This window comes from Tachyglossus aculeatus, chromosome X3 (assembly GCF_015852505.1).
Source record: "Tachyglossus aculeatus isolate mTacAcu1 chromosome X3, mTacAcu1.pri, whole genome shotgun sequence".
NCBI classification, from domain to species: Eukaryota; Metazoa; Chordata; class Mammalia; order Monotremata; family Tachyglossidae; genus Tachyglossus; species Tachyglossus aculeatus.
Window position 1 is genome coordinate 32,711,309 of NC_052099.1, and position 24,921 is coordinate 32,736,229.

The 24,921-nt window shown below is 45.4% G+C and overlaps 1 protein-coding gene across 1 annotated transcript in view; it reads right to left on the reverse strand.

Annotated features, from left to right (window-relative positions):
* Positions 1-336: 336 nt before the first annotated feature.
* ZNF830 (zinc finger protein 830) overlaps positions 337-24,921 on the reverse strand; it is a 30,139-nt gene continuing 5,554 nt past the window's right edge. Inside the window, exons 3-10 of the mRNA XM_038770344.1 lie at positions 20,024-20,144; positions 17,037-17,070; positions 14,040-14,260; positions 12,207-12,297; positions 7,141-7,204; positions 6,183-6,263; positions 3,469-3,545; positions 337-726 (exon numbers count right to left, since the gene is read on the reverse strand). Of these exons, the coding sequence (XP_038626272.1) occupies positions 540-726; positions 3,469-3,545; positions 6,183-6,263; positions 7,141-7,204; positions 12,207-12,297; positions 14,040-14,260; positions 17,037-17,070; positions 20,024-20,144 (876 nt within the window). The 3' untranslated portion in view covers positions 337-539. The remainder of the gene's footprint in view (positions 727-3,468; positions 3,546-6,182; positions 6,264-7,140; positions 7,205-12,206; positions 12,298-14,039; positions 14,261-17,036; positions 17,071-20,023; positions 20,145-24,921) is intronic.

Genomic DNA, 24,921 nt, shown 5'->3' on the forward strand with positions numbered 1-24,921 from the left:
ATTTCAGTTACTATTCCGGCAGTCGACAATAAAAATCCTTTCGGTAGTCCAGCAAAACACGGGAGGATTTCAACCTAGGACTTAACCTGGTTCAACATTTACTCCCTTTTTCTCGCTCTCTTGGGACTTTTTAAGACCCCAAACTCCAACGTTTCAGCCACCGTTGAGGCTGACGACGATAAAAAAACCCCTTTCGGCATTTTGGCAAAATGGGTGCTAGGATTTCAACCTAGGACTCTAACAGTAAACAGCCCGCTCGACACTTTCTCGCTGCCCGGGGACTTTATAAGGGAGGTTTCGGTCACCCGGCAGTCGGCGACGAAAACGCTTCCGGTATTTTGGCCAAACGGATGCTAGGATTTAATAGTGAAGTTTAACAGTTAGCCTGGTTGGACGTTATTTACAGAAAGGCGCCTCCGCAGTCCCCCGACTCACCCGGGGACCAAAAGCTGGGGTCTTGGGTGTGAAAACCGCCCCGGGGGGGGGAGATGTTGTCAGGCCCCCACCCTCCTGGGGGATTTGGGTCCCGGGTTCCTGGCCTACAAAAGGGTCCCCTTCACCCGCCAATCCTGGGACAGCAAATCCCGCAGTTCCCCGTCGTCCTCGCTGCCGGAGTTGTCGTCGTCGGCTTGGTCCTGGGCCGCTCTTAGCAGCAGGGATTCCCTCAGCTTGTCCTTGAAAACGTCCTGGCGGTGCCGCAGGGCTTCGATCCTCCGGTAACATTCTCTGCGGAAGCAGGAATCTCCGTCAGCCGGCATCTCTCTCCCTCCCCGTCCTGCTGGCCTGAGGGTCTGCCCTGGAAAAAGGCTTGGGAATCCCGGCTCCGCCACTTGTCAGCTGGGTGACTTGGGGCAAGCTGGGTGACTCTGCTCTGCACACAGTAAGCGCTCAATAATAATAATAATAATAATAATAATAATAATAATGGCATTTGTTAAGCGCTTACTATGTGCCAAGCACTGTTCTGAGCACTGGGGGGGGGATACAATGTGATCAAGTTGTCCCACATGGGGCTCCCAGTCTTAAATCCCCATTTTTACAGATGAGGTCACTGAGGCTCAGAGAAGTTAAGTGACTTGCCCGAGGTCACACAGCAGACTTGCGGTGGAGCCGGGATTCGAACCCGATTCCATAAATACGACTGAGTGAAAGCCACTTCTCTGGGCCTCGGTGACCTCATCTGTAAAATGGGGACTGGGCCTGGGAGCCCCACGTGGGACATCCTGAGTACCCTGCATCTAACACAGTGCTTAGAACAGTGCTTAGTAATAATGGCATTTATGAAGCGCTTACTATGTGCAAAGCACTGTTCTAGGCGCTGGAGAGGTTACAAGATAATAATAATGGCATTTATTAAGCACTTACTATGTGCAAGGCACTGTTCTAAGCGCTGAAGAGGTTACAAGATAATAATAATAATAATGGCATTTATTAAGCACTTACTATGTGCAAAGCACTGTTCTAAGCGCTGGAGAGGTTACAAGATAATAATAATAATAATGGCATTTATTAAGCACTTACTATGTGCAAAGCACCGTTCTAAGCGCTGGAGAGGCTACAAGATGATCAGGTTGTCCCACAGGGGGGCTCGCAGTCTTCATCCCCATTTTACAGGCGAGGTAACTGAGGCCCAAAGAAGTAAAGTGACTTGCCCAAAGTCACACAGCTAATTGGCGGAGCCGGGATTCGAACCCATGACCTCTGACTCCAAAGCCCGGGCTCTTTCCCACTGAGCCACGCTGCTTCTCTCAACAACTCTAAATAACTTGGCATATAGTAAGCACTCAACAAATACTATCATTATCATCATCCAACTTAGCCAGGGGCAGTTGGGCAGGAAGAAGCGGCAGCGAGAGTAGTAATAATAATGATAGCATTTATTAAGCACTTACTATGTGCAAAGCACCGTTCTAAGCGCTGGGGAGGTTACAAGGTGATCAGGTTGTCCCACGGGGGGCTCACAGTCTTCATCCCCATTTTCCAGATGAGGGAACTGAGGCACAGAGAAGTGACTTGCCCAAAGTCACACAGCTGGCAATTGGCAGAGCCGGGATTTGAACTCAGGACCTCTGACTCCAGAGCCCGGGCTCTTTCCCACTGAGCCACACTGCTTCTCTAAACAACTCTAAATAACTTGGCATATAGTAAGCACTCAACAAATACTATCATTATCATCATCCAACTTAGCCAGAGGCAGTTGGGCAGGAAGAAGCGGCGGCAAGCGTAATAATAATAATAATAATAATAATGATAGCATTTATTAAGCACTTATTATGTGCAAAGCACCGTTCTAAGCACTGGGGAGGTTACAAGGTGATGAGGTTGTCCCACGGGGGGCTCACAGTCTTCATCCCCGTTTTCCAGATGAGGTAACTGAGGTCCAGAGAAGAGACCTGCCCAAAGTCACACAGCTGGCAATTGGCAGAGCCGGGATTTGAACTCATGACCTCTGACTCCAAAGCCCGGGCTCTTTCCACTGAACCACGCAGTCGAAGCCGCAGGGTTGACTACGACACGGGGTTCTTCAGTAGATGGGGGAGAAGAGCGAGGCAGATCAGCTCCCCGTATCAGATCCGCAGCGCGATCTGCTGAGCAGCATGGCTCAGTGGAAAAGAGCCCGGGCTTTGGAGTCAGAGGTCACGGGTTCAAATCCCGGCTCCGCCAACTGTCAGCTGGGTGACTTTGGGCAAGTCACAACTTCCCTGTGCCTCAGTGACCTCATCTGTAAAATAGGGATTAAGACCGTGAGCCCCCCGTGGGACAACCTGATCACCTGGTAAGCTCCTCAGCGCTTAGAACAGTGCTTTGCACATAGTAAGCGCTTAATAAATGCCATCATTATTATTATTATCCGCACCATTTCCCCCCGATAACCCCAGCCCCAAATCACCTACAGCACTTCCGCCCACGTACTCTATTTAAGCCCTCACTCGCTTGCCCAAACTTTTGTTCCCTTGCCCCAGGACTCGCGGTAGACAAGTGACGGAGTTAGGATTAGAACCCAGGCCCTTCCGACTCTCAATCCATCAACGGTTTTTCCTGAGTGCTTACCCCGTGCAGAGCACTTTACTGAGCACTTGGGAGGGTACAACAGAATGAGCAGACGCTCCCTGCCCACAACGGGCTAACAGTCTAGAGGGGGAAACTGACGTGAAGGTAAGTTTACCTTAGAAAAACGCGTTCTTGTCGACGCCTGTCTCCCCCTCTAGACGGTGAGCTCGTTGTGGGCAGGGAAAGCGTCTGCTCATCTTGTTTTGTACTCTCCCAAGCGCTCAGTACAGTGCACTCTGCCCTCTATCCCACTGACGGCAGGCTGGGCCATGGATTTCCATCGACACACGGCTCCGCCGTCTGCTGATCTGATAACGGGGACCGCTCAGAGTGAGCCTGAGAACCCCGGCCCCCCGCGAGTCTGTACTGAACGCCCCAGAGGAAGGGCTTTGGGGTCTCCCTAGCGGGGCGACTTACATCTGTTCATCGATTTCACCAATCTGCCGATCCAGGCGCCCCTCCTCGTCCTCTTCCGCCACTATGGCTTCTGAAATCTAAATCAGGACACGGTAAGCGGCCTCACTCCCCCTCCCAGCGCCCTTTCATCATCAATCGCATTTATTGAGCGCTTCCTGTGTGCAGAGCACTGTACTAAGCGCTTGAGAAGTACAAATTGGCAACATATAGAGACAGTCCCTACCCAACAGTGGGCTCACAGTAAAGTCTATTCCTTCAAAATACCCCAGGAATGCAGACCGGAACCGCTTGGAGGACTAATAATTATGGTAGTATCTGTTAAGCGCTTATTTTAGCCCAGGCACTGTACTAGACGCTGGGGTGGACACGAGCCAATCGGGGTGGACACGGTCCCCTGTCCCACGTGGGGCTCACGGTCTCAATCCCCATCCCTGCTTTTCACCACCCCAAACCTCTCTGGTTCATTCATTCAGTCGTATCTATTGAGCGCTTACTGTGTGCACAGCGCTGTACTAAGCGCTTAGTTGAGCACCTTGGCTCCGACCAAACCCCCGGCCGCCCGCGTCAAAGACCTCGTTGCCACTCTCGGCCACCCCTGGCACAGTTCTGCTGCCCCTGAGGCTTCCAAGCTAATAACAGTGATAATAACGATGATGTTATTTGTTCAACACTTCCTATGTGTCAAGCACATCGCTGGGATAGAGTCAATCAATCAATCAATTGTATTTACTGAGCGCTTACTGTGTGCAGAGCACTGGACTAAGCGCTTGGGAAAAACAAGTTGGGAACAGATAGAGACGGTCCCTACCCAACAGTGGGCTCACAGTATTCATTCATTCATTCATTCAATTGTATTTATTGAGCACTTACTGTGTGCAGAGCACTGTATTAAGCGCTTGGGAAGTACAAGTTGGGAACAGATAGAGATGGTCCCTACCCAACAGTGGGCTCACAGCATTCATTCATTCATTCAATCGTATTTATTGAGCGCTTACTGTGTGCACAGCACTGTACTAAATGCTTGGGAAGTACAAGCTGGCAACATATAGAAACGGTCCCTACCCAACAGTGAGCTCACAGTCTAAAAGGGGACAAAACAGAACAATCAATCAATCAATCGTATTTATTGAGCACTTACTGTGTGCACAGCACTGTACTAAGCACTGGACTAAGTCCAAGTTGGCAACATATAGAGACAGTCCCTACCCAACAGTGGGCTCACAGTCTAAAAGGGGGAGACGGAGAACAAAACCAAACATACTAACAAAATAAAATAAATAGAATAGATATGTACAAGTAAAATAAATAAGTAGAGTAATAAATCTGTACAAACATATATACAGGTGCTGTGGGGAAGGGAAGGAGGTAAGATGGGGGGGATGGAGAGGGGGACGAGGGGGAGAGGAAGGAAGAGGGCTCAAAACAACAGCAACAAAACATATTAACAAAATAAAATGAATACAATAAATATGTACAAATAAAATAGAGTAATAAATATGTACAAACATATCATCATCATCATCATCAATCGTATTTATTGAGCGCTTACTGTGTGCAGAGCACTGGACTAAGCGCTTGGGAAGTACAAATTGGCAACATATAGAGACAGTCCCTACCCAACAGTGGGCTCACAGTCTAAAAGGGGGAGACGGAGAACAAAACCAAACATACTAACAAAATAAAATAAATCGAATAGATATGTACAAGTAAAACAAATAGAGTAATAAATATGTACAAACATATGTACATATATACAGGTGCTGTGGGGAAGGGAAGGAGGTAAGATGGGGGGCTGGAGAGGGGGACGAGGGGGAGAGGAAGGAAGGGGCTCAAAACAACAGCGACAAAACATATTAACAAAATAAAATAAATAGAATAAATATGTACAAATAAAATAGAGTAATAAATATGTACAAACATATCATCATCATCATCATCATCAATCGTATTTATTGAGCGCTTACTGTGTGCAGAGCACTGTACTAAGCGCTTGGGAAGTACAAATTGGCAACATATAGAGACAGTCCCTACCCAACAGAGGGCTCACAGTCTAAAAGGGGGAGACGGAGAACAAAACCAAACATACTAACAAAATAAAATAGAATAGATATGTACAAGTAAAATAGAGTAATAAATATGTACAAACATATATACATATATACAGGTGCTGTGGGGAAGGGAAGGGGGTAAGATGGGGGGGATGGAGAGGGGGACGAGGGGGAGAGGAAGGAAGGGGCTCAAAACAACAGCAACAAAACATATTAACAAAATAAAATACAATATGTACAAATAATAATAGAGTAATAAATATGTACAAACATAGACACGGGTCTCAATCCCCATTTTGTAGAGGAGGGAACTGAGGCCCAGAGAAGCGAAGTGGCTTGTCCCAGGTCTCCCAACGGACAGTCTTCTCGACTGTGAGCCCACTGTTGGGTAGGGAACGTCTCTATATGTTGCCAACTTGTACTTCCCAAGCGCTTAGTACAGTGCTCTGCACACAGTAAGCGCTCAATAAATACGATTGATTGATTGATGGACTGGACAAGCGGCGGAGCTGGGATTAGAACCCAGGTCCTTCTGCCTCGAAGGCCTGGGCTCTACCCTCTAGGCCGCCCTGCTTCTCCAAACTCCGTCTGCCGCAAGCTTCCCAAGCTTCCCACCTCCCGTTCCGGGCAGAGCGGCTCCAGTCGGAGGGGGAATGCGGGACCTACCGTGTTGACCTGCCTCATGGCCTTCTGAAACTCATCCCACTCTTTGTCCATCTGGTCCTTCGGAGCGTCCACCTTGCGGACCTGGAGGAAGGAAAGCGAGGGCGGTGAGGGACGGTTTTCCGAGAAAAGGGGCTCCCAAAGATGGGGAAGCGGCGCGGGGGGCTCCGTTTGGCTTTGGGAGGAGTCCGAGGAGGAAGTCTGAAGACCTCGCGGTCCATGGAGAAGCAGCGTGGCTCGGTGGAAAGAACCTGGGATTTGGAGTCAGAGGTCATGGGTTCAAATACGATTGAATGAATGAATGAATAGGGACCGTCTATGTTGCCAACTTGGACTTCCCAAGCGCTTAGTCCAGTACTCTGCACACAGTAAGTGCTCAATAAATACGGTTGAATGAATGAATGAATAGGGACCGTCTCTCTATGTTCCCAACTTGGACTTCCCAAGCGCTTAGTCCAGTGCTCTGCACACAGTAAGTGCTCAATAAATACGGCTGAATGAATGAATGAATAGGGACCGTCTCTCTATGTTGCCGACTTGGACTTCCCAAGCGCTTAGTCCAGTGCTCTGCACACGGTAGGCGCTCAATACGTACCATTGAATGAATGAATGAATAGGGACCGTCTCTCTATGTTCCCAACTTGTATTTCCCAAGCGCTTAGTCCAGTGCTCTGCACACAGTAAGCGCTCAATAAATACGGCTGAATGAATGAATGAATAGGGACCGTCTCTCTATGTTGCCAACTTGGACTTCCCAAGCGCTTAGTCCAGTGCTCTGCACACAGTAAGCGCTCAATAAATACGAATGAATGAATGAATTTGGAAGTCTACCAACTGGCTTGGAGGATGCATCGAATGTCTGGGGGGGCGGTCCGCTTGCGTCCCACCGTGTCCCCCGAAAGAGGCTTGGTATGAGCCCTCGGGGCGCGGCGGCAACGGCCAGCAAACGTCTTCCACTTACCTTGGCATCCACTTCAGGGTCGTCAAAGAAACCCTCCGGTAAAGCTTCGGCAGTGTTTTCCTTCCTGAAAGGTTGAGAGAGTCGGTGAGGTGGAGAGGTTCGAATTATATTACTGCTTATAGCAACAACTGTGGTATTTATTAATAATAATAATAATAATAATGATGGCATTTATTAAGCCCTTACTATGTGCCAAGCACTGTTCTAAGCGCTGGGGAGGTTACAAGGGGATCAGGTTGTCCCATGGGGGGCTCCCAGTCTTCATCCCCATTTTCCAGATGAGGTAACTGAGGCCCAGAGAAGTGAAGGGACTTGCCCAAGGTCACACAGCAGACAGGTGGCGGAGCCGGGATTCGAACCCCTGACCTCTGACTCCAAAGTCCGGGCTCTTTCCATTGAGCCACGCTGCTTAAGCGTTTACTAAGTGGCAGGCGCTGCACTAAGCGCTGGGGTGGAGAAGCAGCGTGGCTCAGTGGAAAGAGCCCGGGCTTTGGAGTCAGAGGTTATGGGCTCATTCATTCATTCAATCGTATTTATTGAGCGCTTACTGTGTGCAGAGCATTTCATTCATTCATTCATTCAATCGCATTTACTGAGCGCTTACTGTGTGCAGAGCATTTCATTCATTCAATTGTATTTACTGAGCGCTTACTGTGTGCAGAGCACTGTACTAAGCGCTTGGGAAGTCCAAGTTGGCAACATATAGAGACGGTCCCTACCAAACAGCGGGCTCACAGTCCAGAGCCGGGTTCAAATCCCGGCTCCGCCAACTGTCAGCTGGGTGACTTCGGGCAAGTCACTTCACCTCTCTGGGCCTCAGTGACCTCATCTGTCAAATGGGGATGAAGACTGTGAGCCCCCCGTGGGACAACCTCATCACTTTGTATCCCCCCAGCGCTTAGAGGGGGGACACCCTAAGTCTGACACCCTAACGCCTTAACTGAGTTGTGGGGAAACCAAGTCAGGGTAACCAGGAAACCAAGCAGCGCGGCTCAGTGGAAAGAGCCTGGGCTTTGGAGTCCGAGGTCACGGGCTCGAATCCTGGCTCCGCCACATGTCTGTTGTGTGACCTTAGGCAAGTCACTTAACTTCTCTGAGCCTCAGTTGCCTCATCTGTAAAATGGGGATTAAAACTGTGAGCCCCACGTGGGACAACTTGATCACCTTGTACCCCGCCCAGCGCTTAGAACAGTGCTTTGCACATAGTAAGAGCTTAACAAATGCCATTATTATTATTATGATTATTATTATCTCCCCATCCTAAATTTTATACAGGTGCAGGGTGCCTGCTGTTGAAAACAGGAAAGATGTTTTTTCTTTGTGAAGCAACTAGGCAAGCAATCAATCAATCAATCGTATTTATTGAGCGCTTACTGTGTGCAGGGCACTGTACTAAGCGCTTGGGAAGTCCAAGTTGGCAACATCTAGAGACGGTCCCTACCCAACAGTGGGCTCACAGTCTAGAAGGGGGAGACAGACGACAAAAGCAGCTCTGAGCCCCCACACCTCCATCAGCCAGTCAATCAGTGGTATTTACTGAGCACAGCATACTGTACTAGGCACCTGGGAAAGTACCACAGAGTTGGTAAACATGTTCCCCGCCCACGAATCTCGAAGGGGAGATGTACATTCAAATAAATTACGGCTCGGTACATAAGTACTGTGGGGGTGAGGATGGGATGAATATCAAGTGCTTAAAGGCTACAGATCTAAGTACGTAGGCATTGATTGCGGCACTGAGCCCCTTCCTTCTTCTCCCCATCTCCCCTCCCTCCCTCCTTCCCCTCCCCACAGCCCCTGTATATAAGTTTGTACATATTTATTAGTCTATTTATTTATTTATTTTACTTGCACATATCGATTCTATTTATTTTATTTTGTTAGTATGTTTTGTTTTGTGGTCTGTCTCCCCCTTCTAGACCGTGAGCCCGTTGTTGGGTAGGGACCGTCTCTAGATGGTGCCAACTTGGACTTCCCAAGTGCTTACAGTATATATATGTATATATGTTTGTACATATTTATTACTCTATTTATTTATTTTACTTGCACATATCGATTCTACTTATTTTATTTTGCTAATAAGTTTTGTTTTGTTGTCTGTCTCCCCCTTCTAGATGGTGAGCCCGCTGTTGGGTAGGGACCGTCTCTAGATGTTGCCAACTTGGACTTCCCAAGCGCTTACAGTATATATATGTATATGTATGTATATATGTTTGTACATATTTATTACTCTATTTATTCATTTTACTTGCACATATCTATTCTATTTATTTTATTTTGTTAATATGTTTTGTTTTGTTGTCTGTCTCCCCCTTCTAGACCGTGAGCCCGCTGTTGGGTCGGGACCGTCTCTAGATGTTGCCAACTTGGACTTCCCAAGCGCTTACAGGATATATATGTATATTATATGTATATATGTTTGTACATATTTATTACTCTATTTATTTATTTATTTTACTTGCACATATCTATTCCATTTATTTTATTTTGTTAATATGTTTTGTTTTGTGGTCTGTCTCCCCCTTCTAGACTGTGAGCCCGCTGTTGGGTAGGGACCGTCTCTAGATGTTGCCAACTTGGACTTCCCAAGCGCTTACAGTATATATATGTAAGTATATATGTTTGTACATATTTATTACTCTATTTATTTATTTATTTTACTTGCACATATCTATTCTATTTATTTTATTTTGTTAATATGTTTTGCTTTGTGGTCTGTCTCCCCCTTCTAGACTGTGAGCCCGCTGTTGGGTAGGGACCGTCTCTAGATGTTGCCAACTTGGACTTCCCAAGCGCTTACAGTATATATATGTATATTATATGTATATATGTTTGTACATATTTATTACTCTATTCATTTATTTTACTTGCACATATCTATTCTATTTATTTTATTTTGTTAATATGTTTTGTTTTGTGGTCTCCCTCCCCCTTCTAGACTGTGAGCCCGCTGTTGGGTAGGGACCGTCTCTAGATGTTGCCAACTTGGACTTCCCAAGTGCTTACAGTATATATATGTATATTATATGTATATATGTTTGTACATATTTATTACTCTATTTATTTATTTATTTTACTTGTACATATCTATGCTATTCATTTTATTTTGTTAATATGTTTTGTTTTGTTGTCTGTCTCCGTGAGCCCGCTGTTGGGTAGGGACCATCTCTGTATGTTGCCAACTTGGACTTCCCAAGTGCTTACAGTATATATATGTATATGTGTGTATATGTTTGTACATATTTATTACTCTATTTATTTTACTTGTACATATTGATTCTATTTATTTTATTTTGTTAATATGTTTTGTTTTGTTGTCTGTCTCCCCCTTCTAGACTGTGAGCCCGCTGTTGGGTAGGGACCGTCTATGTTGCCAACTTGGACTTCCCAAGCGCTTACAGTATATATATGTATATATGTTTGTACATATTTATTACTCTATTTATTTTACTTGTACATATCGATTCTATTTATTTTATTTTGTTAATATGTTTTGTTTTGTTGTCTGTCTCCCCCTTCTAGACTGTGAGCCCGCTGTTGGGTAGGGACCATCTCTGTATGTTGTCAACTTGGACTTCCCAAGCGCTTACAGTATATATATGTATATATGTTTGTACATATTTATTACTCTATTTATTTATTTTACTTGCACATATTGATTCTATTTATTTCATTTTGTTAATATGTTTTGTTTTGTTGTCTGTCTTCCCCTTCTAGACTGTGAGCCCGCTGTTGGGTAGGGACCGTCTCTCTATGTTGCCAACTTGGACTTCCCAAGCGCTTACAGTATAAATATGTATATATGTTTGTACATATTTACTACTCTATTTATTTTACTTGTACATATCGATTCTATTTATTTTATTTTGTTAATACGTTTTGTTTTGTTGTCTGTCTTCCCCTTCTAGACTGTGAGCCCGCTATTGGATAGGGACCGTCTCTCTATGTTGCCAACTTGGACTTCTCAAGCGCTTACAGTATATATATGTATATATGTTTGTACATATTTATTACTCTATTTATTTTACTTGTACATATCAATTCTATTTATTTTATTTTGTTAATATGTTTTGTTTTGTTGTCTGTCTCCCCCTTCTAGACTGTGAGCCCGCTGTTGGGTAGGGACCATCTCTGTATGTTGTCAACTTGGACTTCCCAAGCGCTTACAGTATATATATGTATATATGTTTGTACATATTTATTACTCTATTTATTTATTTTACTTGCACATATTGATTCTATTTATTTCATTTTGTTAATATGTTTTGTTTTGTTGTCTGTCTTCCCCTTCTAGACTGTGAGCCCGCTGTTGGGTAGGGACCGTCTCTCTATGTTGCCAACTTGGACTTCCCAAGCGCTTACAGTATAAATATGTATATATGTTTGTACATATTTACTACTCTATTTATTTTACTTGTACATATCGATTCTATTTATTTTATTTTGTTAATACGTTTTGTTTTGTTGTCTGTCTTCCCCTTCTAGACTGTGAGCCCGCTATTGGATAGGGACCGTCTCTCTATGTTGCCAACTTGGACTTCTCAAGCGCTTACAGTATATATATGTATATATGTTTGTACATATTTATTACTCTATTTATTTTACTTGTACATATCAATTCTATTTATTTTATTTAGTTAATATGTTTTGTTCTGTGGTCTGTCTCCCCCTTCTAGACTGTGAGCCCACTGTTGGGTAGGGACCGTCTCTATATGTTGCCGACTTGGACTTCCCAAGCGCTTAGTACAGTGCTCTGCACACAGTAAGCGCTCAATCAATCAATCAATCATATTTATTGAGCGCTTACTGTGTGCAGAGCACTGTACTAAGCGCTTGGGAAGTACAAGTTGGCAACATAAATATGATTGATTGATTGATTACAGTAAGCACACACAGTAAGTGCTCAATAAATGAGATTGAATGAATGAATGAATAAACGGTGCTTTGCACATAGTAAGCGCTTACTAAATGTCATCATTATTATTATTATACAAGATAATAGGCTTGGATGTAGTCCCTGTCCCACAGAGGGCTCATGATCACGTTTTTTTTTGCGCCGGCTTTACCTCTCCAACTCCTTTTCTTGGATTTCCGCTTTCAGAATCGACCCAGAATGGGACACTAGAGGAGCAGGCGGACCGCCTGTGTCGAAGAAATCTAGAAAACAAAAGTCAGAGAGATTCGTTCATTCACTCAATCGTATTTACTGAGCGCCTACTATGCGCAGAGCACCGGACTAAGCGCTTGGAAAGGACAATCGAACCCCAAATCTCCCGAAAAGATTCTGAAACTAGAGCATGCTTCCCCTTATCTTGCCGCCGCCTTCCGAACGTCAAAGATCTATGGAAAGGAGGTCACGTTTTCGTTTATTAGCTATCTTGGGAACTCACAGGGAGAAAAAGTACTTTATTTATGCTAGTCACTGTCAATAATAAATCTCTTCCACCAGAAATCCAGCCACCGCGGAGGCTTGAGGACAACAACGGGGCGCCTTTTCCGGACGCAAACCCGAGTCAATCAATCAGTCAATCGTATTTATTGAGTGCTTACTGTGTGCAGAGGACTGTACTAAACGCTTGGGAAGTCCAAGTTGGCAACATCTAGAGACGGGCCCTACCCAACAGTGGGCTCACAGTCTAGAAGGGGGAGTCCAAGGGAAACTGTGCCTCGTTCTTGCCTGTCCCGCCGTCGACAGATACAGATTTATTACTCTATTTCACTTGTACATATTTACTACTTTATTTTGTTAACTCTTCTAGACTGTGAGCCCACTGTTGGGTAGGGACCGTCTCTATCTGTTGCCCACTTGGACTTCCCAAGCGCTTAGTACAGTGCTCTGCACACAGTAAGCGCTCAATAAATACGACAATTGTGCATATAGCTATAATTCTATTGATTCTGACAATTTTGACACCCGTCTCCATGTTCTGTCTTGTCGTCCGTCTCCCCCTTCTAGACCGTGAGCCCGTTGTCGGGTAGGGACCGTCTCTATACGTTGCCCACTTGTACTTCCCAAGTGCTTAGTCCAGTGCTCTGCACACAGTAAGCGCTCAATAAATATGATTGAATGTGCATATAGCTATAATACTATTGATTCTGACAATTTTGACACCCGTCTCCATGTTTTGTCTTGTCATCCGTCTCCCCCTTCTACACCATGAGCCCGTTGTTGGGTAGGGACCGTCTCTATCTGTTGCCCACTTGGACTTCCCAAGCGCTTAGTACAGTGCTCTGCACACAGTAAGCGCTCAATAAATACGATTGAATGTGCATATAGCTACAATTCTATTGATTGTGCCGATTTTGACACCCGTCTCCATGTTTTGTCTTGTCGTCCGTCTCCCCCTTCTAGACTGTGAGCCCGCTGCCGGGTAGGGACTGTCTCTATCTGTTGCCAATGTGGACTTCCCAAGCGCTTAGTACAGTGCTCTGCACACAGTAGGCGCTCAATAAATACAACTGAATGTGCATATAGCTATAATTCTATTGACAATTTTGACACCCGTCTCCATTCATTCATTCATTCAATCATATTTATTGAGCGCTTACTGCGTGCAGAGCACTGTACTAAGCGCTTGGGAAGTACAAGTTGGCAGCATATAGCTATAATTCTATTGATTGTGCCGATTTTGGCACCCGTCTCCATGTTTCGCCTTGTCGTCCGTCTCCCCCTTCTAGACCGCGAGCCCGCTGTCGGGTAGGGACCGTCTCTATCTGTTGCCCACTTGGACTTCCCAAGCGCTTCGTACAGCGTTCTGCGCGCAGTAGGCGCTCAATAAATCCGACCGAATGAATGAAAAAGGTGAAACTTCAGGTTTGCGCAATATCGCCAAAATGACTTTGCGACCGCGGGCCCGAGAACGCTTCCTCAGTTTACCCGGCACGAAAGGGGACGTTACCGGCTGGGAGCCCGCTAGGTGCCTCCTTCTCTTGAGTGGGAGGAGGAAATTCAGATTTCTGCCCCTTGGGCAAGATTTGGCTAGAGCCGCTCTTTTCTTTTCCTTCCTCCTCTTCATCCTCCTCCTCCTCTTCTTCTTCTCCGCAGCTCGCAGCAATTAAAGACAGCCCCGAAACTTTCGCGGACTCCTTCCCTGCTCTGTCAAAAAAGTCTGTGGGCAATCTGCAACAGAGAAACAGGCTGGTTTGCTTTTTCTTTAAAAAACCTTTTACAAAAGCTGTTCAACTGGAATCCGTCCCTTTTTCGGGGGGTGCTGCAAGCCTCCTCCGAGAGGCCTTCCCTGCTAAGCCCTCATTTAATAATAATAATGGGGGTATTTGTTAAGCGCTTACTATGTGCAAAGCACTGTTCTAAGTGCTGGTGGGGGGGCTACAAGATTGTCCCACTTGGGGCTCAGTCTTAATCCCCATTTTACAGGTGAGGTAACTGAGGCACAGAGAAGTGAAGTGGCTTGCCCGAGGTCACACAGCAGACAAGTGGCAGAGCTGGGATTCGAACCCATGACCTCTGACTCCCAAGCCCTCACTCTTTCCACTGAGCCACGCTGCTTCCAATTCCTCATTTCCTCTTCTCCCGCTTCCTTCTGTGTCACCTTTGCGATTGGATCCCCCCCCCCCCGCCTTACCTCCTTCCCCTCCCCACAGCACCTGTATATATGTATATATTTGTACATATTTATTACTCTATTTATTTATTTTACTTGTACGTATTTATTCTATTTTATTTTGTTAATATGCTTGGTTTTGTTGTCTGTCTCCCCCTTCTAAACTGTGAGCCCGCTGTTGGGTAGGGACTGTCTCTATATGTTGTCAACTTGTACTTCCCAAGTGCTTAGTCCTGTGCTCTGCACACAGTAAGTGCTCAATAAATACGATTGAATGAATGAATATTTGTTTGTACATATTTATGATTACTTATTTATTTTACTTGTACATATTTATTCTATTTTATTGTGTTAATATGCTTGGTTTTGTTGTCTGTCTTCCCCTTCTAAACTGTGAGCCCGCTGTTGGGTAGGGACCGTCTCCAGATGCTGTCAACTTGTAGTTTCCAAGCGCTTACTACAGTGCTCTGCACACAGTAAGCGCTCAATAAATATGATTGAATGAATGAATGAATATGTGTTTGTACATATTTATTCTATTTTATTTTGTTAATATGTTTGGTTTTGTTTTCTGTCTCCCCCTTCTGAACTGTGAGCCCGCTGTTGGGTAGGGACCATCTCTGGATGCTGTCGACTTGTAGTTCCCAAGCGCTTAGTCCCGTGCTCTGCACACAGTAAGCGCTCAATAAATACGATTGAATGAATAAATGAATATATGTTTGTACGCATTTATTACTCTATTTATTTTACTTGTACATATTTATTCTATTTATTTTGTTAATATGTTTTGTTTTGTTGTCTGTCTCCCCCTTCTAGACTGTGAGCCCGCTGCTGGGTAAGGACCGTCTCTCTACGTGTCAACTTGTACTTCCCAAGCGCTTAGTCCAGTGCTCTGCACACAGTAAGCGCACAGTAAATACGACTGAATGAACATGTTTGTATGTATTTATTACTCCATGTATTTATTTTACTTGTAAATATTTATTCTGTTTATTTTGTTAATATGTTTTGTTTTGTTGTCTGTCTCCCCCTTCTGAACTGTGAGCCCGCTGTTGGGTAGGGACTGTCTCTAGATGTTGCCAACTTGGACTTCCCAAGCGCTTAGTACAGTGCTCTGCACACAGTAAGCGCTCAATAAATGCGATTGAATGAATGAATGCCAACTTGTACTTCCCAAGCACTTAGTCCCATGTTCTGCACACAGTAAGCGCTCAATAAATACGACTGAATGAATGAATACATATTTATTACTCTATTAATTTTACTTGTCCATATTTATTCCATTTATTTTATTTTGTTAATATGTTTTGTTTTGTTGTCTGCCTCCCCCTTCTAGACTGTGAGCCCGCTGATGGGCAGGGACCGTCTCTAGATGTTGCCGACTTGGACTTCCCAAGTGCTTACTGTGTGCAGAGCACAGTACTAAGCGCTTGGGAAGTCCAAGCTGGCATTCATTCATTCAATCGTATTTATTGAGCGCTTCCTGTGTGCAGAGCACTGGACTAAGCGCTTGGGAAGTCCAAGTTGGCAACATATAGAGACGGTCCCTACCCAGCAGTGGGCTCACGGTCTAGAAACCCAACCCAAGACCTAACGTCCTGTTTACAGAAAGAGGTCGGGCGCTCCAATGGGCAACAACAGAGGTCAGTCAGTCAATCGTACTTACTGAGCGCTTACTGTGTGCACGGGACTGCGCTAAGCGCTTTGGAAGACCACAATATCTGTCAGTCGATGGGATTTATTGAGCACTGTAGGCAGAGCACTGCGTGCTCAGTGGAAAGAAGCCAGGCTTTGGAGTTCAAATCTTGGGAGGTTTCCCGGGCTCTTTCCACTGAGCCACGCTGCTGCTCATGCTGCTTCGATAGTAATAATGATGATGATGATGATGATAATAATATAATCATATGATGGCATTTATTAAGCGCTTACTATGTGCAAAGCACTGTTCTAAGTGCTGGGGATGATGCAAGGTGATCAGGTTGCCCCACGGGGGGCTCGCAGTCTTAATCCCCACGGACTCGAGAGAAGGAGCGTGGCTCAGTGGAAAGAGCCCGGGCTTTGGAGTCAGAGGTCATGGGTTCAAATCCGGCTCCTCCAACTGTCAGCTGGGTGATTTGGGGGCAAGTCACTTGACTTCTCTGTGCCTCAGTTCCCTCATCTTTCAAATGGGGATGAAGACTGTGAGCCCCCCGTGGGACCACCTGATCACCTTGTAACCTCCCCAGCGCTTAGAACAGTGCTCTGCACATTGTAAGCACTTAATAAATGCCATCATTATTATTATTATTAAGGGGAAGAGCCAGAACTAGGACCAAGAAGTGGGAGGTTACTTACCCAGATGACGACACCTGTGCCTGGTTACTCGAGCCTGTTAAACGACCAAGAGCAAATGGAGTCAACGATTGCCGTCGCTGGGGAAATGACAGACGCTTTCATTCATTCAATCGTATTTATTGAGTGCTTACTGTGTGCAGAGCACTGCACTAAGCGCTTGGGAAGTACAAGTTCGTAACATATAGAAACGGTCCCTATTCATTCATTCAATCATATTTATTGAGCACTTACTGTGTGCACAGCACTAGACTACACGCTTGGGAAGTACAAGTTGGCAACATAGAGAGACAGTCCCTATTCATTCATTCATTCAATCGTATTTATTGAGCGCTTACTGTGTGCAGAGCACTGGACTAAGCGCTTGGGAAGTACAAGTGGGCAACATATAGAGACGGTCCCTATTCATTCAATCATATTTATTGAGTGCTTACTGTGTGCAGAGCACTGGACTAAGCGCTTGGGAAGTACAGTTTGGTAACGTATAGAGATGGCCCCTACTCATTTATTCATTCAATCATATTTGTTGAGCGCTTACTGTGTGCAGAGCACTGGACTAAGCGCTTGGGAAGTACAAGCTGGGAACATATAGGGACGGTCCCTATTCATTCATTCATTCAATTGTATTTATTGAGCGCTTACTGTGTGCAGAGCACTGGACTAAGCGCTTGGGAAGTCCAAGTAGGCAACATATAGAGACGGCCCCTATTCATCAATTGCATTTATTGAGCGCTTAATATGTGCACAGCACTGGACTAAGCGCTTCAAGTTGGCAACATATTTATATATTTTATTTGTACATATTTATTCTACTTATTTTGTGAATATGTTTTGTTTTGTTGTCTGTCTCCCTCTTCTAGACTGTGAGCCCGCTGTTGGGTAGGGACCGTCTCTAGATGTTGCCGATTTGTACTTCCCAAGCGCTTAGTACAGTGCTCTGCACACAGTAAGCACTCAATAAATACGATTGAATGAATTTACATATTTTATTATTTATTCATTATTTATATATGTATATATTTGTACACATTCATTACTCTATTTTACTTGTACATATTTATCCTATTTATTTTGTTAGTATGTTTTGTTTTGTTCTCTGTCTCCCCCTTCTAGACTGTGAGCCCACTGTTGGGTAGGGACTGTCTCTATATGTTGCCAATTTGTACTTCCCAAGCGCTTAGTACAGTGCTCTGCACATAGTAAGCGCTCAATAAATATGATTGATGATGATGATGAGCCCGCTGTTGGGTAGGGACCATCTCTAGATGTTATCAACTTGTACTTCCCAAGCATTCAGTCCAGTGCTCTGCACACAGTAAGTGCTCAATAAATACGATTGAATTTATATATTTTATTATTTATATATATGTATATATTTGTACACATTCATTACTCTATTTATTTATTTTACTTGTACATATTTATCCTATTTACTTTGTTAATACGTTTGGTTTTGTTCTCTGTCTCCCCCTTCTAGACTGTGAGCCCACTGTTGGGTAGGGACCGTCTCTAGATGTTGCCGACTTTAACTTTCCAAGCGCTTAGTACAGTGCTCTGCACACAGTAAGCGCTCAATAAATATGATTGAATGAATGAATGAATAGGGACCGTCTCTATATGTTGCCGACTTGTACTTCCCAAGCGCTTAGTACAGTGCTCTGCACACGGTAAGCGCTCAATAAATACGATTGAATGAATGAACCAGCATTATTATTATTATTATTATTATTATTATTAATAAATACGATTGACTGAATGATTGAGCAAACAGGGCGCGGAGCGAACCCCCCGCGTTCAGGACGGGAGAGGAGCATCATCATCGAGCGCAGGGGAAAGGTGCTTGGGAACTTCTGCTTCCCAAGCGCTTAGTCCAGTGCTCTGCACACAGTAAGTGCTCAATAAATACGACTGAATGAATGAACCAACATTATTATTATTATTATTGTTAATAAATACGATTGACTGAATGATTGAGCGAACAGGGCGCGGAGCAAACCCCCCGCGTCCAGGCCGGGAGAGGAGTGTCGTCGTCGGGCGCAGGGGAAAAATGCTTGGGAACTTGTGCTTCCCAAGCGCTTAGTACAGTGTTCTGCACACAGTAAGCGCTCAATAAATATGATTGAATGAATGAACCAACAGTATTATTATCATTATTATTATTATTATTATTAATAAATACGATTGACTGAATGATTGAGCGAACAGGGCGCCCGCGTTCAGGCCGGGAGAGGAGTGTCATCGTTGGGCGCAGGGGAAAGGTGCTTGGGAACTTCTGCTTCCCAAGCGCTTAGTACAGTGCTCTGCACACGGTAAGCGCTCAATAAATACGATTGAATGAATGAACCAACATTATTATTATTATTATTATTAACAATAAATACGATTGACAATGATTGAGCGAACAGGGCGCGGAGTGAACCCCCCGCGTTCAGGCTGGGAGAGGAGTATCATCGTCGGGCGCAGGGGAAAGGTGCTTGGGAACTTCTGCTTCCCAAGCGCTTAGTACAGTGCTCTGCACACAATAAGCGCTCAATAAATACGATTGAATGAATGAACCAACAGTATTATTATTATTATTATTAATAAATACGATTGACTGAATGATTGAGCGAACAGGGCGCCCGCGTTCAGGCCGGGAGAGGAGTGTCGTCGTTGGGCGCAGGGGAAAGGTACTTGGGAACTTCTGCTTCCCAAGCGCTTAGTCCAGTGCTCTGCACACGGTAAGCGCTCAATAAATACGATTGAATGAATGAACCAACATTATTATTATTATTATTAATAATAAATACGATCGACTGAATGATTGAGCGAACAGGGCGCGGAGCGAACCCCCTGGGTTCAGGATGGGAGAGGAGTGTCGTCGTTGGGCGTAGGGGAAAGGTGCTTGGGAACTTCTGCTTCCCCAAACGCTTAGTACAGTGCTCTGCACACGGTAAGCGCTCAATAAATCCGACTGAGTGAATGAATGAATGAAAAGTGCCCTCTTTTACCGTTTTTCTTCTTTGTTCCGTCGAGTTCGGCGTCGCCAGCTTTTCTCTTGGCGGGATGAGGGGGCGAGGGGGCAGCGGGGCCCGGGACCGTGTCTTTAACGCCTTTGAGCTCCGCTACTTTCTATAACGGGGTGAGGAGGGAGAGAAACATTGGTTGGAACAACCAGAAAACGCCACACCTGTTCTAAATAACAACAAGAATAACATTTATTAATTACTTATTAATTAATAATAATTATTATTATCATTAGTAATATTATCACCTCTATTTTTTGCCAACTTGTACTTCCCAGGCGCTCAGTACAGTGCTCTGCACACAGTAAGCGCTCAATAAATACAACTGAATGAACGAAGTGCTTACTATGTGCCAGTAAGTGCTCAATAAATACAATTGAATGGATGAATGAATGAAGTGCTTACTATGTGCAAAGCACTGGATAATAATAATGATGGTACTTGTCGAGCGCTTACTGTGTGTCAAGCACTGTTCTGAGCGCTGGGGAGGTTACAAGGTGATCAGGTTGTCCCATGTAGGGCTCACAGTTTCATCCCCATTTGACAGATGAGGGAACTGAGGCCCAGAGAAGTGAAGTGACCTGCCCAAGGTCACATTGCAGGCATAATAATAATGACAGCATTTGTTGAGCACTTACTACGTGCCAAGCACCGTTCTAAGCGCTGGGGAGGTAACAAGGTGATCAGGTTGTCCCACGGGGGGCTCACAGTCTTATCCCCATTTGACAGATGAGAGAACTGAGGCCCAGAGAAGTGAAGTGACCTGCCCAAGGTCACACTGCAGGCATAATAATAATGATAGCATTCATTGAGCGCTTACTATGCGCCAAGCACCGTTCTAAGCGCTGGGGAGGTAACAAGGTGATCAGGTTGTCCCACGGGGGGCTCAGAGTTTCATCCCCATTTGACAGATGAGGGAACTGAGGCCCAGAGAAGTGAAGTGACCTGCCCAAGGTCACACTGCAGACATAATAATAAAGAGAGCATTCGTTGAGCGCTTACTATGTGCCAAGCACCATTCTAAGCGCTGGGGAGGTTGCAAGGTGATCAGGTTGTCCCACGGGGGGCTCAGAGTTTCATCCCCATTTGACAGATGAGGGAACTGAGGCCCAGAGAAGTGAAGTGACTTGCCCAAAGTCTCACAGCTGACAATTGGCGACTGAGAGCTCACCTCCTCCAGGAGGCCTTCCCAGACTGAGCCCCTTCCTTCCTCTCCCCCTCGTCCCCCTCTCCATGCCCCCCATCTTACCTCCTTCCCTTCCCCACGGCACCTGGATATATGGATAGATGTTTGTACATATTTATTACTCTATTCATTTATTTTACTTGTACATATCTATTCTATTAATTTTATTTTGTTAGTATGTTTGGTTTTTTTTTCCTCTGTCTCCCCCTTTTAGACTGTGAGCCCACTGTTGGGTAGGGACTGTCTCTAGATGTTGCCAATCTGTACTTCCCAAGCGCTTAGTCCAGTGCTCTGCACATAGTAAGCGCTCAATAAATATGATTGATTGATTGATTGATTTCCACTGGGCCACGCTGCTACAAGCTGGTCAAGCTGATCAAGTACAAGTAACTTGCACTTCCCAAGCACTTAGTCCAGTGCTCTGCACACAGTAAGCGCTCAATAAATACGACTGAATGAAGGAATGATCAGGTTGTCCCCCCGTGGGGCTCACAGGCTTCATCCCCATTTTCCAGATGAGGGAACTGAGGCCCGGAGAAGTGAAGTGACTTGCCCCAAATCACCCAGCTAAGTGGCGGAGGCGGGATTCGAACCCACGACCTCCGACTCCCGAGCCCGGGCTCTTTCCGCTGAGCCACGCTGCTACAAGCTGATCAAGTACAAGTAACTTGGACTTCCCAAGCGCTTAGTACAGTGCTCTGCACACAGTAAGCGCTCAGTAAATACGATTGAATGAGGGAATGATCAGGTTGTCCCCCAGGGGGGCTTACAGGCTTCACCCCCATTTTCCAGATGAGGGAACTGAGGCCCGGAGAGGTGAAGTGGCTTGCCCCAAATCACCCAGCTAAGTGGCGGAGGCGGGATTCGAACCCACGACCTCTGACTCCCGAGCCCGGGCTCTTTCCGCTGGGCCATGCTGCTACAAGCTGATCAAGTACAAGTAACTTGGCCTTCCCAAGCCCTTAGTCCAGTGCTCTGCACAAAGTAAGCGCTCAATAAATACGACTGAATGATCAGGTTGTCCCCACGTGGGGCTCACGGGCTTCACCCCCATTTTCCAGATGAGGAAACTGAGGCCCGGAGAAGTGATGTGGCTTGCCCAAAGTCACCCAGCTAAGTGGCGGAGGCAGGACTCGAACCCACGACCTCCGACTCCCGAGCCCTTTCCCCTAGAGCCCCGCGGCGTCTCCATTTGTGCTTTCCAAGTGCTCAGCCCAGTGCCCCGCACATAGTAAGCGCAGCGTGGCTCAGTGGAAAAGAGCCTGGGCTTTGGAGTCGGGGGTCCTGGGTTCAAATCCCGGCTCCGCCACTAGTCAGCTGGGTGACTTTGGGCAAGTCACTTCATTCGTTCAATCGTATTTATTGAGCGCTTACTGTGTGCAGAGCACTGTACTGAGCGCTTGTGAAGTACAAGTTGGCAACTTCACTTCTCCGGGCCTCAGTGACCTCATCCGTAAAATGGAGATGAAGACTGTGAGCCCCACAGGGGACAACCTGATCGATCAATCGTATTTATTGAGCGCTTACTGTGTGCAGAGCACTGTACTAAGCGCTTGGGAAGTACAAGTTGGCAGCTTCACTTCTCCGGGCCTCAGTGACCTCATCTGTAAAATGGAGATGAAGGCTGTGAGCCCCACAGGGGACAACCTGATCAATCAATCATATTTATTGAGCGCTGATCAATCAATCAATCGTATTTATTGAGCGCTTACTGTGTGCAGAGCACTGTACTAAGCACTCGGGAAGTACAAGTTGGCAACTTCACTTCTCCGGGCCTCAGTGACCTCATCCGTAAAATGGAGATGAAGACTGTGAGCCCCACAGGGGACAACCTGATCAATCAATCAATCATATTTATTGAGCGCTGATCAATCAATCAATCGTATTTATTGAGCGCTTACTGTGTGCAGAGCACTGTACTAAGCGCTTGGGAAGTACAAATTGGCAACTTCACTTCTCTGTGCCTCAGTGACCTCATCTGTAAAATGGAGATGAAGACCGTGAGCTCCACATGGGACAACCTGATCAATCAATCAGTCGCATTTATTGAGCGCTTACTGTGTGCACAGCACTGTACTGAGCGCTTGGGAAGTACAAGTTGGCAACTTCACTTCTCCGGGCCTCAGTGACCACATCTGTAAAATGGAGATGAAGACTGTGAGCCCCACAGGGGACAACCTGATCGATCAATCGTATTTACTGAGCGCTTCCTGTGTGCAGAGCACTGTACTAAGCGCTTGGGAAGTACAAGCTGGCAACTTCACTTCTCCGTGCCTCAGTGACCTCATCCGTAAAATGGGGATGGAGGCTGTGAGCCCCACAGGGGACAACCTGCTCACCTTGTATCCTCCCCAGCGCTCAGAACAGTGCTCGGCACGTAGTAAGCGCTTAATAAATGCCGTTATTAAATATGTCATTATTAAAAAGCACACCACAGGGACTAAAACCTGTATATATGCTTGTATGGATTTATTATTCTATCTATCTATTTATTTATTTTACTTGTACATATCTATTCTATTTATTTTATTTTGTTAATATGTTTGGTTTTGTTCTCTGTCTCTCCCCTTTTAGACTGTGAGCCCGCTGTTGGGTCGGGACCGTCTCTAGATGTTGCCAGCTTGTATTTCCCAAGCGTTTAGTACAGTGCTCTGCACACAGTAAGCGCTCAATAAATACGATTGATTGATTGAGCGCTTCCCCCCGCCTTACCTCCTTCCCTTCCCCACAGCACCTGTATATATGTATATATGTTTGTACGGATTTATTACTCTATTTATTTATTTTACTTGTACCTTTCTATTCTATTTATTTTATTTTGTTAATATGTTTGGTTTTGTTCTCTGTCTCTCCCCTTTTAGACTGTGAGCCCGCTGTTGGGTTGGGACCGTCTCTCTATGTTGCCAACTTGGACTTCCCAAGCGCTTAGTCCAGTGCCCTGCACACAGTAAGCACTCAATAAATACGATTGATTGATTGAGCGCTTCCCCCCCGCCTTACCTCCTTCCCTTCCCCTCCCCACAGCACCTGTATATATGTTTGTACGGATTTATTACTGTATTTATTTATTTTACTTGTACATATCTATTCTATTTATTTTATTTTGTTAGTATGTTTCGTTTTGTTCTCTGTCTCCCCCTTCTAGACTGTGAGCCCGCTGTTGGGTCGGGACTGTCTCTAGATGTTGCCAATTTGGACTTCCCAAGCGCTTAGTACAGTGCTCTGCACACGGTAAGCGCTCAATAAATACGATTGATTGATTGATTGCTTCCCCCCCGCCTTACCTCCTTCCCTTCCCCTCCCCACAGCACCTGTATATATGTTTGTACGGATTTATTACTCTATTTATTTATTTTACTTGCACCTATCTATTCTATTTATTTTATTTTGTTAATATGTTTGGTTTTGTTCTCTGTCTCTCCCCTTTTAGACTGTGAGCCCGCTGTTGGGTCGGGACCGTCTCTAGATGTTGCCAACTTGGACTTCCCAAGCGCTTAGTACAGTGCTCTGCACATGGTAAGCGCTCAATAAATACGATTGATTGAGCGCTTCCCCCCCCGCCTTACCTCCTTCCCTTCCCCACAGCACCTGTATATATGTATATACGTTTGTACGGATTTATTACTCTATTTATTTATCTTACTTGTACATATCTATTCGATTTATTTTGTTAGTATGTTTGGTTTTGTTCCCTGTC